Here is a 14,848-nt window from a genome sequence, read left to right on the forward strand (position 1 = left end):
ACGTAGAATCGTACCTCGTGGACTGCACAGAAATAGGCTTGAGAGATACACATCGTTAATATTTTTGCGAGGAGTAATGGAGTGTACTGTCGACTCACTGCGCACTTTAAAGCAGAGACCATGTTGGCGGAGCAACGACGAATTGAGATAATTATCTGTTCGGGGGAAGATGTAAAACAGTAATATCTAGGACTCACCAGGGCAGTGAAGCTCAACAACAGGCTTCGGTGGCGTCGGCTGAATCATGAGTCCTCGTCAGGATTCCAAGGATAGGGAAAATAAGACATTTAACTACCATAATTCTGGCTTATATACAGGTTGTGCTGGATTACGCCAATTCAATAGGATAGACCGACTTCATGAGCAAAGTCGACCACAGACGGTTGAAGCGAAATCATCTCAGTAGGACTGTCCCGATCTCACCTGAAAGTATAGAACTAAGAAGATCGTCCCCCGAACGTAATAAGTACTGCCACGTGCTTCACCTATCACCCATTCTGGGAAACTCTAGTATTGACCATCATATCGATGAAGCACAGCAAGAAAGAACGTGTTTCGATCTCTCAAAGTCAGCGGCCATGGAGTACGCAAGTGTGGGTCCAGCACCTAGCACGCCACAATTTTTGCAGAACTGACTCATGCCTGTAGAAGGATCTCACCATCCACAAACTCAGACGGACAACCGATTTCAAAAATCTCACTTTCCGTATAGGCGGCTATACCGAACATGACCAAGGGCGCTTCTATCACCTGTGGAAGAATGGCGAAGTCCTATCTATTCAAGCAGAACCATACCGCCGTCCTGGCGTCGACTATTCCGAAACCTGGTCGTCTCGAAACTTCTCATCTGACAGAGAGGCCTTTTATTACCTACAAGAAGTGCTGCAGACGATGCTCGATAACCTGAAGTTCGGCACAGAGAACAATTGGGCACATCTTGTAAGACAAAAGGTGAGAGTAACTGAAATCATCCTCTATTCATTATTCACAAACGATCACCAAGGACAATACATACAGCCTGATTTACACTAGGAAGGAGTTTGTTCGTTTGAAATGCCCGGTTTGGACGAAGAAAGTAAATTTGGATGATATAGAAGTTACTCGTATCGTGGACTGCGCGTTATGGGAGGGGATACACGAAGGTCACGTCGTGTAATGCCCCCTTGACCATGATTCTCATATCTCCTCCTACAGGAACGGAAGTCGACCTTTTTATAGGCGTACACGCAGTTTGGTCAAAATTTGTTGCTGCGGAGAGCCTTGGACACAAGCTTATGAATGAGGCTGGTGTTAGCCATTACACCTTCAAGCTACTCGCCCATGTCTACAAAAGTGGAATGGTCATCGGTGTCATGTGTGAGCCAATTATTGGACGTAAGCTGAGATTATACGCGATACGGTTGTTCGTGCTCATATCATGCAGGTCGTGTGTGTCCTACCGACCGTGCTGCTGTTTTCGCAGCAGTAGCTGATATCCAGAGACACGGAATTCTATTGGGTTCTCTTGTCCCTCACGATATCCTCATCACTCCCGAAGGCGTTCGCTTCCTGAATATCTCCGCTGTTCGATTTTACAAGGATCACGACCAACTAGCAGTCGAGGCTCAGACATCTCACTGGGCTGAATTGGCGAAGACCTTTGGATCAGGAATGATAGCACCCCACACCCCGCTTGGCTCTAGAGCCCGTAACGCCTTATCCTACGTTATACCTCGCCTGCCTTCCCCTGGGCGTCCAGTTTACACTACTCCCGAGCTGGCCGTGATGCAGTTTGTTTGGTCGGTGATGACATCGCCGGGAGAAGTTCGCTCGTTCAGATGTTCTGCCACTGCTCAAGTTTAGAGAGCAGCAGCGGAAGGTGAAATCCGCCATCACTGATGATCCAAAACACAGAAGGCGTGCAAAGATTGGTCGCAAAGTACTCATCGCACCTCTTGATTGTTCGGAGTCAGAGGGTCGCTTTGAAACACTTGACCAGATCGTCCCTGCTGCCGATGAACCCTACAATCCAAAGTGGCGTTCTTCACCTCGGACCCCGTATGAGCGCCCGGACAAGAAGCTCCTTCTCCCAAGGGATGATGAATGATTCATGAGCCACAACTCACAGAACGCATGTCGGTGGATCAATTCACGCTCCATTTGGGAGGTTCTAGATCCACACATCACATTCACCTTAATGTTTGATCTCAAGGAAAAATTTCAATCCGTCCATATGCATTGCTACTTTCTAAGCGTCTCTGGGATTTTTGTTGTCGACAGTGTTGTTATGTCAGCTCGCCTTTTCTTTTCTTTTTGTTCATATGCCATTACTTTGCAGTGTCATGGAATGATGCGTTAATAAAACCGCTATTCATGTCGGTGATGTCGTGAGGTAGCGGGCACTGGGGATACAATATTGATGCTCTTGTATATTTGCGGAGTCCTATTTGTCTTAAATGTAGTGTACAAGTTGTCCCTGTTTATAAACGCAATTTTACCAAGAGGTGTCCAGGTGGTTGTTCTATCATTCCACCCGCACGATACGGCCAACTTGGTATGAACATTTGTCCTCAGGACTCAGTCAATTCGAGTCGTTATTGAACATGGTCAATATCCACGTTATGTGCCAGTAAGTACTGGCAGGTATCCTTACAAGCTCAGCGAGATCACTCGACGTTTTGGTATTTTAATGATGCATGCTAGGATCCCGAGTTTACGTAACTTGTCAGGATGATGGCCACCACTGTAACAATTGTACAAGCTATAATATTAGATATTTGAGAGTAAGTATATTTGAACATGTTACTGTCCTGTCACTGGATGACCACAGCAATCGATACCAGGATAGAGCTGCGCCCTAGAAAGAAGTCGCATTTATAACCAATATTTTATCAGAGTATACCTGGTCCTAACTGCAGTGGCGCTGCGTGTGGAAGTGGCGCAATATTAGCATCAGATTCAGAATCATACGTCCCTATACCGTAATTTGTCCGACAAAAATCAAATATCCATCCGCTGTAAAACAGCCTGAGATCAAACAAGATGACCAGAAAGTTGACAACCAGCAGCGCTCTTCGCTAAGAAGTCTGGGCTGTGCCATATCAGATGTCGCAAAAATTAACATCCGATGTGCTGGCCAACTTCAGGCAACTTGGTGGGTATCGGCAGTGCGGTGGCGTGGCGATAGTATGATAGGTACGAACCCAGGGAGTAACTGTTTCAAATAGCCGGAGTGCTCGCCAATCAACCCGCGCGGGTCAATCGAATCAAACTCTGAAATGAGCTTCAGAGACAACCTGCCAATGTCATAACCCGTGTGACAACCGCCGGCAGGCCGGATATAGAAGGCGGTTGTTTGGCTGTACCTTTAGACTCAAACAAACACCGATTGGCATCCAGTGGTTGCCTTTCTAACCGTACCGTAACAACGATTGACAACGCATCACGATCACGAACCACTGGATTTTGACTGGACCTAGAAGAAGTTGCCCGTTTACTCTGTGTATCCCTTTTTTCATACCGCGGCAAACTATCATGTCCGAGTCTGTATTCTCCGAGTCGTGTTATCTACAGGACGGGAACTAATGAGATCCACAGCGAATATGGTGGTATCACAGATACTATTACCCCAACATGTACCACGATAAAGCGCACTCCATCACGCGCTAGCGTTTCGAGCACATACTCGACCCGGAAGCGAAGGCGGGTTTCCGTGGCTTCGCTTGACTTGGGACAAGATTTAGCGAGACCCTTAGTACCGGAGACTCCAATCGAGGAGATAAACGTAAGGACTTCGCCTAGCCAACATAGCATGCTACACATGGGAGATTTAGGGTGATCGATTTGTGACAGTCCGAACTTCAACGTCATTGCCATTGAATATTACACCGAGAACAAATCGTATCGCCAAAGCGTTTGGTCTACTTGACGACCGTGTATTAAGTCCCACCGACTCTCCCTCACCCTTTTCAGACCGGTGTTTTCGTTCATTGCTTCGCCGAAGTGCTTCCGAATTGTTTTCGACTTCGCGTGCTGCGTCTCTGCTCTCAGCAAAGGCTAATTTAGGGGCTCGGAACCATTTTGTACTAGCCCTCGATGGACCTGGGATGTCTACGAACCTTTTCGCCTCTCCAATGGCATGGTCACATGCCAACTGCATCGGAGTTGCTTTCAAATATGACGTGTATTTTCAGAACCTTGAATCTCGTGCAGTAGTTCACCTGTGTCGTTCCTCGCTTTCAGACGGGACGGTCCATAGTATCGATTGGGGTGGAAAATCCAAACCTTATCTCCTCGCTCTTGGGACGACAGTCGGTGATGTCAGAGTTATAGATGCCGAAAAAAGAATGCAGCTTGTAGACTGGGTTGATGGTGCCCATGGTATGGGAGGCATGCACTGGAATGGCGATGTCCTTGCTGTTGGCAGGACCGGCGGCAATGTGACCCTGTTCGATATCCGGATGCGGGCTGAGATAGCCAAGATTATGGGCCATAAACGCCGTGTACACGGTGTGAAATGGTCAGTTGACGGACGCCATTTGGCCACAGGAGATGACAGTGGTATTGTCCATATATGGGACCATAGAGCAAGTGATCTTCTTACGACTGGCGACAAAAATATCCGCATGAAGCACAAGGGTCCGGTCAAGGTATGTAGCATGATGAGATTACTCTTCCGCGGCAATTATCTTTTTTGTTTTGTTTTTCAAGGCCTTGTCATGGAGTCCGTGGCAACATGGCCTGCTGGCAACTGGAGGAGGTTCCCCCGACGGCGAAATACACATTTGGAATACTGGAAAGTTGGCGCCATCCTCTGGCCCCATGCATACTATCCCCTTACAGACAACCATCACATCTTTGCACTGGTCCCCCCACTGCAAGGAGCTCTTGAGCACTCACGGATCTTCATGGGCTGTACCTCAAACCAGCGTACGCCCGGTGGCCAATACATCAGCCGTAGGTGTAGAAAACTCACTTGCCGTTCATTCTTACCCATCCTGTCGACGAATTGTTAACGTCAAAGCACACTCCGCTCCTGTGGGCCATTCTTGTATGGCCCCCGACGGATGTTCTGTATTTACTGTCAGTCCAAAGGAGGAGACCATTAAGATGTTTAGGGTCTGGTCCGCGCCCGATGACAAGGAAAAAAATGAAGGCAGTGACATGACCTTGAGGTCTACCATACGATAAGCATTGTACGGTGTATGTACCACTAATACCGAGACCTACGTATTTATTCATTCACAGCACGCCGCCTACATGCTTCTATATTTTTGCACGTATACCAGTGTTAATGATTTCCTATTGACTTCCTAAATTTGCGTACTTACTTATTTGGATATTTTGGACCCACCTGGCTGGTGTCTTCATGTCATCATTGGCCCCCTTATGCTCTGCCTCTGACTGTTCATATGGTTCACCCTAGTACGCATGACAAACGTGGTAAGTGTGTCCTGAATTAAATTGTCCTTCTACAACAAATTCCTTTGAATGGATGTTATCTGGCGATCACTCCACAGGATAAACTCAAGGCATGGGGAGCCTCGAGAAACTACAGTCAGCGGAGGAGTTAAGGATGTTGTCAATCTGTTGAGGAATTCAAGCCGCCACAATCTCGCTTTGGCCAGACACCTTGAAGCTGATCCGTGGACAGAACTTCATGTTGAACTTATAGGCTAATCTTGGGCACCCCCATAAGAATCTGACCAATGTCGACACTTCAATCTTCCAGTGGTCATATGAGACGAGAGAGCCTGATTCAGATAATGAGACAATATGTCATCGTAGTTTTATTGTGGTTCTCTATGACCCAGTCGAGTATAGTATCGTGCATGGAGTTACCTAATATGGTAACTCCGTCGGCGCAGTGAACGAGTGTCTGAGTTAAACGAAAAAGATACTATGTACCATTGTGATGTTGGCTGGTTGACTTCCAACAGTCTACAGTACACCTGCTTGTAACGTCGGTCTTACATGTATATCGATTTTTGTCTACATAGATAATATTAGATTGCTATACCCTGTACAGCCACTGTACGGTAGTCACATGACGTCGGTTGGTGGAACCGCATGATGCCGCATCTCAAGTATCTTGAGGAGAGAGGATTTAGATTTTTCAATGCTATCCACCTAGTGGGAGTTTAATTATAAGTAACTGAGTAATACTCATCCATTCACTTCTTCCCATCGCCTCCTGCCTGCCTCGTCAAGGGAGAGTTCATATGGCACCTAGTATTGTAGCACCTGGAGGTCGGCCACATAATCAGACTCCCATGTTCCCCAACGCTAATCTCACAGCTCTACTTCTTCGAACAGAACCTCACGATGGCAATAAGCCACAGCCATTGGGAAATTTTGGCCTGATATTCATCTTCACCACTTCCACGTTGTGCTTGCTTTACTTGCTTTGGCGTCGCGCAAGTGCTCTGCGTGCAGTAGTATCCCACCAGTGCGATCATTATGTTCATGCCACATAATTCGGACTTATACAGACACAGGCTTCAAACGTGGACGAGGACGGAAGGCCAAATCCGCCTCTCCGAGGACGACGGTCCATCTGCTGTCGAGTTCCTGACTGATGCGGACGATGAAGATGTCGGGACACCAGATGATGGTATGATTCCGGGTCAGGACGAAGAACGACTCAGGAATGAGGGTTCTGTAACCCTACCTTCTGTCAGGCCTGACTCCCCGCCATAAAATGCATATTTATCACCTGTTTTGCCATGACCTGTCGCTTTGTTTTATCTTTGGGGACAGTATGTATGATCTCTATTTCACACTGGGTTATCTGGTCTTGTCTATCGTCTCAGTATCTCGTTGGTCTAACTTCAACACCATGCCTTGCTGTCTAGATTCCATCATGATCGCAAGAAAGCTAGCGGACCTTGTTTTACCATTGGCTTGACAAGCTCCAATGTGTGATGACATTCCTAGATCTGATGTTCAGTGGTCACTCTTTGTCATCCTCGGGCCTCATTCCAGCCGAACATTCAAAGTCACAATGAACATACAGATTTCTGGAAAGAAAATCTCTTGAACGGTCAATCTCGTCATGCGCATCCTGGTGCCTTGATCCTGTCACGAGAACATGTGCATTGCACTTGCTTCTTCGTATCTTAGGATGACATGTTGGATATTTCAAGCTATTCCAGGCCCTGCCGCCTTCATAGATGGTGCCCATACTCTTTGACTCTTCCTTTGCATTGTTATTTTTTCTGTCAGTCACAAATGGTGTAGCCACGCCGATATACTCCCGGACGATTGGCTTGGCGTGCACTTGCTGCCACCGACTTTGCGGCAGATATCGAAAGGGTTACCTAGGTATAAGGCCCGGTACGTCCACGCCCAGTGCTTGCTATGTTTCGTGGCTGACGCAAATGGTTAGAGCAGTACTTTTGCTGCTGATGATACCCTGACTCGGACTTTGTGCTAGTGCCATGTTAATATACATGACGTTGCTATGGGCACGAAGTGAGTGACCTTATGGAGTCATACGTAGATGCCCACAGTTCTCATTTTCAAGTCACAGGGAAACCCCTATGCGATCTACTCTGGTCACAAGGTGCTCAGAATGCGGTTTCTAATCCAGAGTTGAACGGGACATCTTTGGTTCAGGTCTTCGGGACTGCAGTGTTTGAAAACGATATACCTATAACTTCCGAGTCATTGGTGCCAAACGTGGATTAGCAGCTGTTTGAAACTATATATACCGTTAAAATGGGCCCGTCGTCTATGCGAATTTAGTCACTAATGATGCGCTCTTGCAGATTCTATCAAACGCCTTCGGAGGAAATGGCACTGCTGCATCCCTTAATTATGGCGCCTACGTCGGTCCCTGAGCATCAAGGGATGGATAAGTCACTTGCGAGGTACTCGTGTACTATGAAAGTTTGCGGGTTTCAGACGACGTCACGTTGCCGTGAACGGATGACGAATGAGTCGGTGCGTTTCGAAATATTAGGTATGTTCACTGAAAGTATTCTAGCTAAGGAAATGTTCAGTGTTACCCAACGAACGCTATAGAACGGTGGAGTGGGCGTTTACTATCGCGTAAGCTTTGTTGTAAAGATCTACTATTCAGCATTGATCTGATACTTCCGCAGTACGACTATATATATTATATGGGTTCTTTCCACTGTCTCCCCCGGACGTTCCCGACTTCCATGTACATCAGGTTACAGGTCCGCAGTAAAGTTTTTACTTCTCTCCCACTCATAAAAATCTCGAATCCAATTTAAATTGACAACTCTGTGATATGACATGCGGTTGTCATTTACCGCACACATCTGCAGGACTACGGTCGAATTCAATCGTGATACCGTATCCGGGTCCTCAATTTCGGTGAATTAAAGCCCTATAGGATGTAGACCGAACACAGCATCACCTGTGGTAAATACAACCACTTGGATACCCAATAACCTCGATCACCTCGCGTCCAACTGGGCGCAGTCGGTTCAAGTATCCCTTGGGAGGCTTGGTGATGACACGAATGACCGTGCCCTGTCGAAGAGTCGTTGTACACTGTTACGTGTGCCTTGGTCTTAGCGGCACAATTGCGTTCACGTCCATTGGGATTCTACCCCGAAGCGAGGTAAGAGTGTATGGTTAGAATAAGGACTTCTTACAGCGGCTGTGCGGCATGCGGCCTCTCTTCTCCGCCTACCACACAGCGCCCAGGCTCCGGCAAAGCTCTGACGTCACGCCCTGCCTGCAGCCTGCTGCCTTTTCGTATTTTCGTTTCCATACCCACCACTCCGGATCCCTTTCCTGTGCACAGTGCGCCTACATTACAATTTTCTACTATACTTATACCCACTTAGCTACGTAATCACATCCTCCTAATCTAACTAGTCTACTACCGGGGCCCGGGTGACTTGCACCCGACGGCTGCAGCTCATCTTGGCTCACTTTGGCATATATAAGTCGGGGCCGGCCGGGTTACCCCTTCGGTCGGGCCTTTTCCACCCGAAAAAAACCATCTGCTTACAATCAAGCAAACATTTTCGTTCTCACTACTTACACAACTACACAAGAGTGCCCGCAGAGTTTGTCAGACTTGTCAACTGGCTGGACATTTCCATGACAAATGGTTCACGGACCGGCCGGAGGCGCGCATCTTTGCCAGTAACTGAAACTACGATTTTGTCGCAACGGTGTCATATGCACATGGCCCACAAACAAACGTGTTGGGATTTTTGTTAGAAATTGCGCGGTGCCTGTGGCTCGGTTCCCTGGCCAGGCTGCGGGCTGCGGCCGGACCGTATCATAACATATGGGCGTCCCATTTACTGGTAGACGGCGTGTCGATTGAAGATGTGAGTTCTCAGCACCTTGACTGCTGCGTGTTCGCATATCAGTCGTTGATTTCTAAGAACGCATCAATGCGTCAATGCTGGGGTCACTCGACCTTCGTGGCTACAGTTGGACACCGGAATCACGCTTCTCCCTCACATCGGGCCCGGGGAGTGGACTGGACTTGGTGAATTGCGGACGAACGTATACTTCCGGTAGCACATGGTGGACTCATCTCCATCTGTGTAAGTAGTGTATCTGTACTTGCTATAACCCTCAATACCTGACTATGACTGCAACACGTATCCCATCAGACCTCGGAGGACTTAAACTTCCGAGTCGAGCACCTTGCGCCTCCGGAGAGCATGCAGTGTAATTTTAGGAATGCAATGGTCCATTGGCAGAATGGGTTCCTGTCTGTATTCCCTTATAAGGTGCGTTGACTAGAATTACATCGAACGACAATATTAATAGAGGAACTTATAGTTGAATTTTGACAGCCGATTCTGGCGTGGATGTTGCGCTGGAAGTTGTATGTGGTTTGTTTGAGCGACAGCAATTCAGCAAGTTAAGATACGCCCTGGAGAACTTGTTCCGTTGTCTAAGGTTTCGTAGGGAGACTATATTATGACTGGAAGCAATGATTCGGTAGGCGCTAGCCAGTCCGCAGTAGAGGTACAGGTCAGTATCGTTCGACGCCAGAGTGCCGGCCAAGTGCGCCCTTTGGCCGATGAGATATACCGTAATCCGGAGAGTGAGTCGATCTCTACAACTATCGATGTAAGCAAGAGTTCTAATATCTACACTCTCCAGTTGTAACCTGCCAGGCAACTCCAGGTGAATCGAATACCTTCTGTGAAGCACCTTGTTTGACGTTGCGTCGTCCTTGAAGCTTGATGACCCAAGTCTACACGACCTCCGCTCCAATCATGTACACTACATCACTGCCACTCTCATGAGTACTTACTCATTCACCTGCTACCATCTTTTAGGCATGCGTCCGCCTTCTTCGCAGCCCCACTCATTGTCTTCCAGGACCAGTATAGTAGCAATTATTTCCCCTCCTCTCGGAGTATTACCATACGGATAGCCTGAGATCGAAAAGATGGTAGCCTGTAGGCTGTCGGTGCCGCGGTACTATCATTATGTGCCTGTGTTACTCCAAGCATCTAGGTATCTGATATGTGTTGTGGCAAAGTTTTGGTTGAGGCCGCCGCCGCAGGTATCTTGAATGCAGCTGTGCATGTGATTCTTCACATCGGTAATCATACACTTTCATGTTCAACACGATTCTGCGGGCGCAGCTTTTCGGTTGACAGGCCTCCAACTGATATGCCCATTGCCTCGTATCCATTGGCGTGGACAACTGTTTACGTGACCAGTATTTGTTGCTGTAGCCGCAGTGCCGACGGAGTATGAAGTAATCAATGTCATAATAACCGTACGTAGCTAGCTGGCAAGGTATTCAAGACCTCTTCCTACTGATCCTTGATGGTCCTTTGACTGCTCCGGGTTCGCCCTTGCTCGTAAACGACAATCATGTTCTCCAGTTTCTCATCCTTCCTAATATCTGTTCAACAACCGGGCCACGAGCAACGCTCACACCAATCACTTTCAACTCCAAACAATGACGTTCCAGAGCCAGATGCTAATTCTCAGCCACTGGACTACACTGCCAGTGATCCCAAGTCGAAGAAAAAAGACAAGAGGGAGAAACTTGTAAATGAGGTACGTCTCATACTATCCTGGTTGAAAGGCGGCTCAACAACTTGAATATATCATTCAGACTTTCATTGTTGTACGACCTCCACCGAGTAAATCAAATCACCCGCTCAATCTCCAAGTTCAACTTGTACCCCCGCAATCTCGTCATGATCGACCCCATGCGACTGTCCAGGCCCTCGACCATTCAACTCCAGATACAGCTGACACCACTGATTCCATTGATCTTCGAAGAACGCCTTCCGGCCAGTCAGAGTCGTCTGCGTTTTCAGCATACACCTCCGCAAGCTCTATATCCTCATTTGCTTCGTCGTCAACTACGAGTTCGGGGCGTCGCATGATTATTCCACTTTACAATCTTCAAGCTCACAATGTCATGACTAATGTCATAGTGGATGCTGGCACTGAGGCGAAAGTGGCTAAATTCGCCAAGAGAGGTTTGGAAATTCTTGGTCTAGCCGTCCTCGAACCTATCGAAGTCTGGGGCACTGTTCCGTTGCTAGGTGCCTTACCGCCAAGTAGCAGCGCGCGCACTAGCGTTGATGATTCCAAACGAGAACTAGGCTTGCTCCCTCGGGCACGCCCCCACTCTTCGAGCAGTAGGGCTGTTACACCCGAAGTTTTCGCAACTACCCTTTCGCCTTCTTCACACACCGATCTCTCTCGTAAACCCAGTTTTACCCTTACCCCCGCTATCCTGGAAGATACTATAAATAGCAGCGCACCGCCCCAGCGCGGGGGCGCTAAAAAGCTGTTTACTAAGATGTTCAAGAAAAAGGACACGTCTCCACGAACGCTTCCATTAGTGGTGCCGATAGCGGCTACCGATTTGCAGGGTTTGCCAAGCATAACTCGTCTCTCGTCTCGCGGATCGCATGACATACCCTCGTCGAGTCCTCAAGGTGCGGATATACCTCGTTTTAATGATAACCTCCCACCCACCTCGTTGTCAGGAATTTCATCCACTGTCACACTCTGTCCTCCTGTCCTCGGTATCCAAGCTTCCCTTTATTCGTCGATATCTCCACTCAAGGGCCGACCCACCAAGTATGTTTGGGTTGTCCGCAAATGGCTGAAGGGCACAGACACGGGCCTCTTGAACGGGATGATGGGTAAATTGAGCGCAAATGGGCGCGGGGATCTTGCTGGAGCCAGTGCTCCGCAGGTGGAGGTGCGTTTTGAGTGGTCACGAGGACTGAAAAAGAAGAAGGTGCGGGGTAGGAAATCCCGTACTGATAGGAGATCGCCGGCGCAAGGCCCCGAGAGTGGGAGCGTCAGCCGCCGCGGCAGCGCGGTTGTGACATCAGAACTGCCATTGATGAAGTCGGTTCACAAATCGCCGTCTCGTGTGCTTGACCCACCATCGGGTATCCATGCTCCGTCAATAAGCCATAGTCGGTCAAGGTCCTCGCACCACAGTCACAGTACCAGCTCGGATGGTAGTACTTGCACTGGAAGTAGCGTTTGCAGCGTGGAGAATTCTGGTGACGACAGTGAAGCCGAGGATTCAGAGACGCCTTGGACGTGTACTCTCATGGTACAACGCACAGGTCATTCGCCACCGATGCACAGTTCCGCAGAGCAGCAAGACCATACCATTCGACTGAAAGTTGCCACACTTGCGCCGACCCCACACCATCCCAAAGTCGTCGGACTCCTGAAAGTCCCCTTTCCGTTGCCAGACATAGAAGTTGAGCGCCTTGCGGTACACCGTCGTGTAGTTACTGCGCAGGGTGTTATCCGAACTACCTCTAATTCGGGCGAGTTGACGCTTTCCGCTGAGGAGATCAAGGATGCAATTTCATCCACCGCTTTATGGCTCGTCGTACGAGAGTCATTCGGGGGCGTTGGCCGAGAGCGCAGAAAGGGTGATGGGTGGCGAATCAGAGCCTGATCGCTCCCTGTGCAGAATAATGTCCGCGTCATTTCTGCTCCGACACCGAGCCATTCCTACCTTATCTATCTCGCAATATATCCGCCCCCTCGCAAGGCATGAATGTATCTTCCTGGTTTTTTTTCGTTTCGCAAGTGGTTAGTGGGTACATTGCGCTAACGTATTTATCAAACGCCCCTTTGCTCCTTGGTCGCGTTTAGCTCATCCTCATCTTTACCTGACATATTTTCATCACTAATATGATACACTGAAGTCATTGCAACTTTGTACATACTAACGATCTGACTATATTATCTGATATGTACTTCGCACTGTACCTGATCACAATTACACATTTCGTTACTACTTCATGAATCGTATGCAGGCAAGTCATTATTGGTCGCGTGGTGTTCTAGTCCTTGAAAATTTTTAATCTCCAACAATAGAATATTGGCAACAACAGAACACCCACGACTAACGAGATGATCTAAGATGATGCGCTCCAACGGATGCGCGATCCCCTCGGGGGTTGAGGCGAGCAAAAATGCATGCATGATCTTTAGACTCATTAAATCAACGTTCCCATCTTCGAACCTCTTCAAACCGACCCTCTGAGATGTAAATTCTGAGAAGAAGAAAAGCCTTTCCCGCTCTAGACGGACGGACTATGCTCCGCAGTAAACAGCGCTTGTGAAAGTCGCACTGCAGGAGATTTGGGGAACTTTCCGTGTTGCCCACTAGGGCTGTACCCTATAGACTATTACATGCGGAGGATGTATTGGGCCAGTCCCGCGGCGAGCACTCCATATGCCTGCCTCACATATTACAGAGGCAGGCGATCCCATAGTCAATATGTTTATCAGATTGTCGCGTGGATTTGATGAATTACGATCATACCGCGGGCCAGCGGGGCCGAAATCATTGCCAGCGGCTTCAAGGCAACAAAGGAATGAGGACTGGCTTTTTTATTTGTTCACATACATCGACAGATCAGCGGAACAGATCGAGACAAGCACGCAATTACCGTTGTATGGGAAGTGGTCAGGTAGTAAGCACTGAGTGTACCCTGGTTTGCGAAGAATCGGACTCGGGCTAGTAGGAGGGGGAGTCAAGGTGGACACCGCTACGGAAGGTTATATTTATCGGTGATAAAATTCCTGAAGTCAGCTTGAGTAATGATGCGCTACCTCCAACGCTGGCAGGCGCTGGCCTTTAATAACCTATAATGAGATCGCAACAAGGTTTTAGCTTAGTTACAACGCACGACAGCGAAATAACGGACTATACCAGGCTATACCCTCAGGAGGACTGTGTCGTAGCTAACCCTAATAGATTCTGCCCGTGATAGCGGAATTTTCAGTTCATCAAGATATTGGCCATCGGCGCATCAGAAATGCATCAAGAGTAGTACCATTCGTTTCCCCGCACTTTTTTGGGTTGCACGTGAACTTCTTGAAGCCCGATTCCCCTACCGTTCTGGTTTCGGGTACAGATAGGTCCCTCGAATCTTGGATGCCCCTGCTTCTTCAGTCATGGATACGCTGTAATTCGTGACCACCCATATTACCACAGCCCCTGGCAGCCGCACCAGTGCCTCCATAATTGGCATCTCCTGGAAGAGGAAATGCTTAACGTTCATATACGTGTTGTCTTACTTCCCAGAAAGATCTTGATTCTATTTGTACCTTGATTACAGCTATTAAATCAGTAGACGTGTATGCGGCGTAGAACTACTACTTACACTTACAGACCTTTTGTTACTTTGGGCGAGGAAACCTATGGCTTCATTTATCCAGGAGAGACGTCGATGTTGGACCCACTATGCGATGTACTGGTCCAGTCATCGCATCGGATCAAATTCCAGCGCAATGAAATCTTCCGCGGAATTTGATACCATCGATGGGTGGAGCGCCGACAAGCGTCCACAACACCAGCTATTGATGATCGAGTAGATATCATTAACGCCCAATGTTTTGAAAA

The 14,848-nt window shown here is 48.2% G+C and overlaps 4 protein-coding genes across 4 annotated transcripts; all 4 read left to right on the plus strand.

Annotated features, from left to right (window-relative positions):
• Positions 1–505: 505 nt before the first annotated feature.
• DFJ58DRAFT_806427 (uncharacterized protein) lies at positions 506–2,490 on the plus strand. Its single transcript, XM_041391175.1, has 6 exons — positions 506–593; positions 649–951; positions 1,004–1,142; positions 1,195–1,374; positions 1,424–1,803; positions 1,838–2,490. The coding sequence occupies exons 1-6, from the start codon at positions 579–581 to the stop codon at positions 2,084–2,086; spliced, it is 1,266 nt and encodes a 421-aa protein (XP_041239883.1). The 5' UTR covers positions 506–578; the 3' UTR covers positions 2,087–2,490.
• Positions 2,491–3,387: 897 nt separating this feature from the next.
• Positions 3,388–5,333, plus strand: DFJ58DRAFT_806430 (WD40-repeat-containing domain protein). Its single transcript, XM_041391176.1, has 4 exons — positions 3,388–3,521; positions 3,577–3,763; positions 3,813–4,628; positions 4,690–5,333. Exons 1-4 carry the CDS (start codon positions 3,514–3,516, stop codon positions 5,167–5,169), a joined length of 1,491 nt encoding a protein of 496 aa, XP_041239884.1. The 5' UTR covers positions 3,388–3,513; the 3' UTR covers positions 5,170–5,333.
• Positions 5,334–6,251: 918 nt separating this feature from the next.
• On the plus strand, positions 6,252–6,678 carry DFJ58DRAFT_665920 (uncharacterized protein; the record flags this gene model as incomplete). Its single annotated transcript, XM_041382534.1, has 2 exons — positions 6,252–6,427; positions 6,477–6,678. The coding sequence occupies 2 exons, from the start codon at positions 6,252–6,254 to the stop codon at positions 6,676–6,678; spliced, it is 378 nt and encodes a 125-aa protein (XP_041239885.1).
• Positions 6,679–10,702: 4,024 nt separating this feature from the next.
• DFJ58DRAFT_806445 (uncharacterized protein) lies at positions 10,703–13,239 on the plus strand. The gene is made up of 2 exons (XM_041391177.1): positions 10,703–11,001; positions 11,060–13,239. The coding sequence occupies exons 1-2, from the start codon at positions 10,813–10,815 to the stop codon at positions 12,887–12,889; spliced, it is 2,019 nt and encodes a 672-aa protein (XP_041239886.1). The 5' UTR covers positions 10,703–10,812; the 3' UTR covers positions 12,890–13,239.
• The last annotated feature ends 1,609 nt before the right edge of the window (positions 13,240–14,848 follow it).

Source organism: Suillus subalutaceus (assembly GCF_016647625.1).
Source record: "Suillus subalutaceus strain FC151 chromosome Unknown DFJ58scaffold_117, whole genome shotgun sequence".
Taxonomy (NCBI): domain Eukaryota; kingdom Fungi; phylum Basidiomycota; class Agaricomycetes; order Boletales; family Suillaceae; genus Suillus; species Suillus subalutaceus.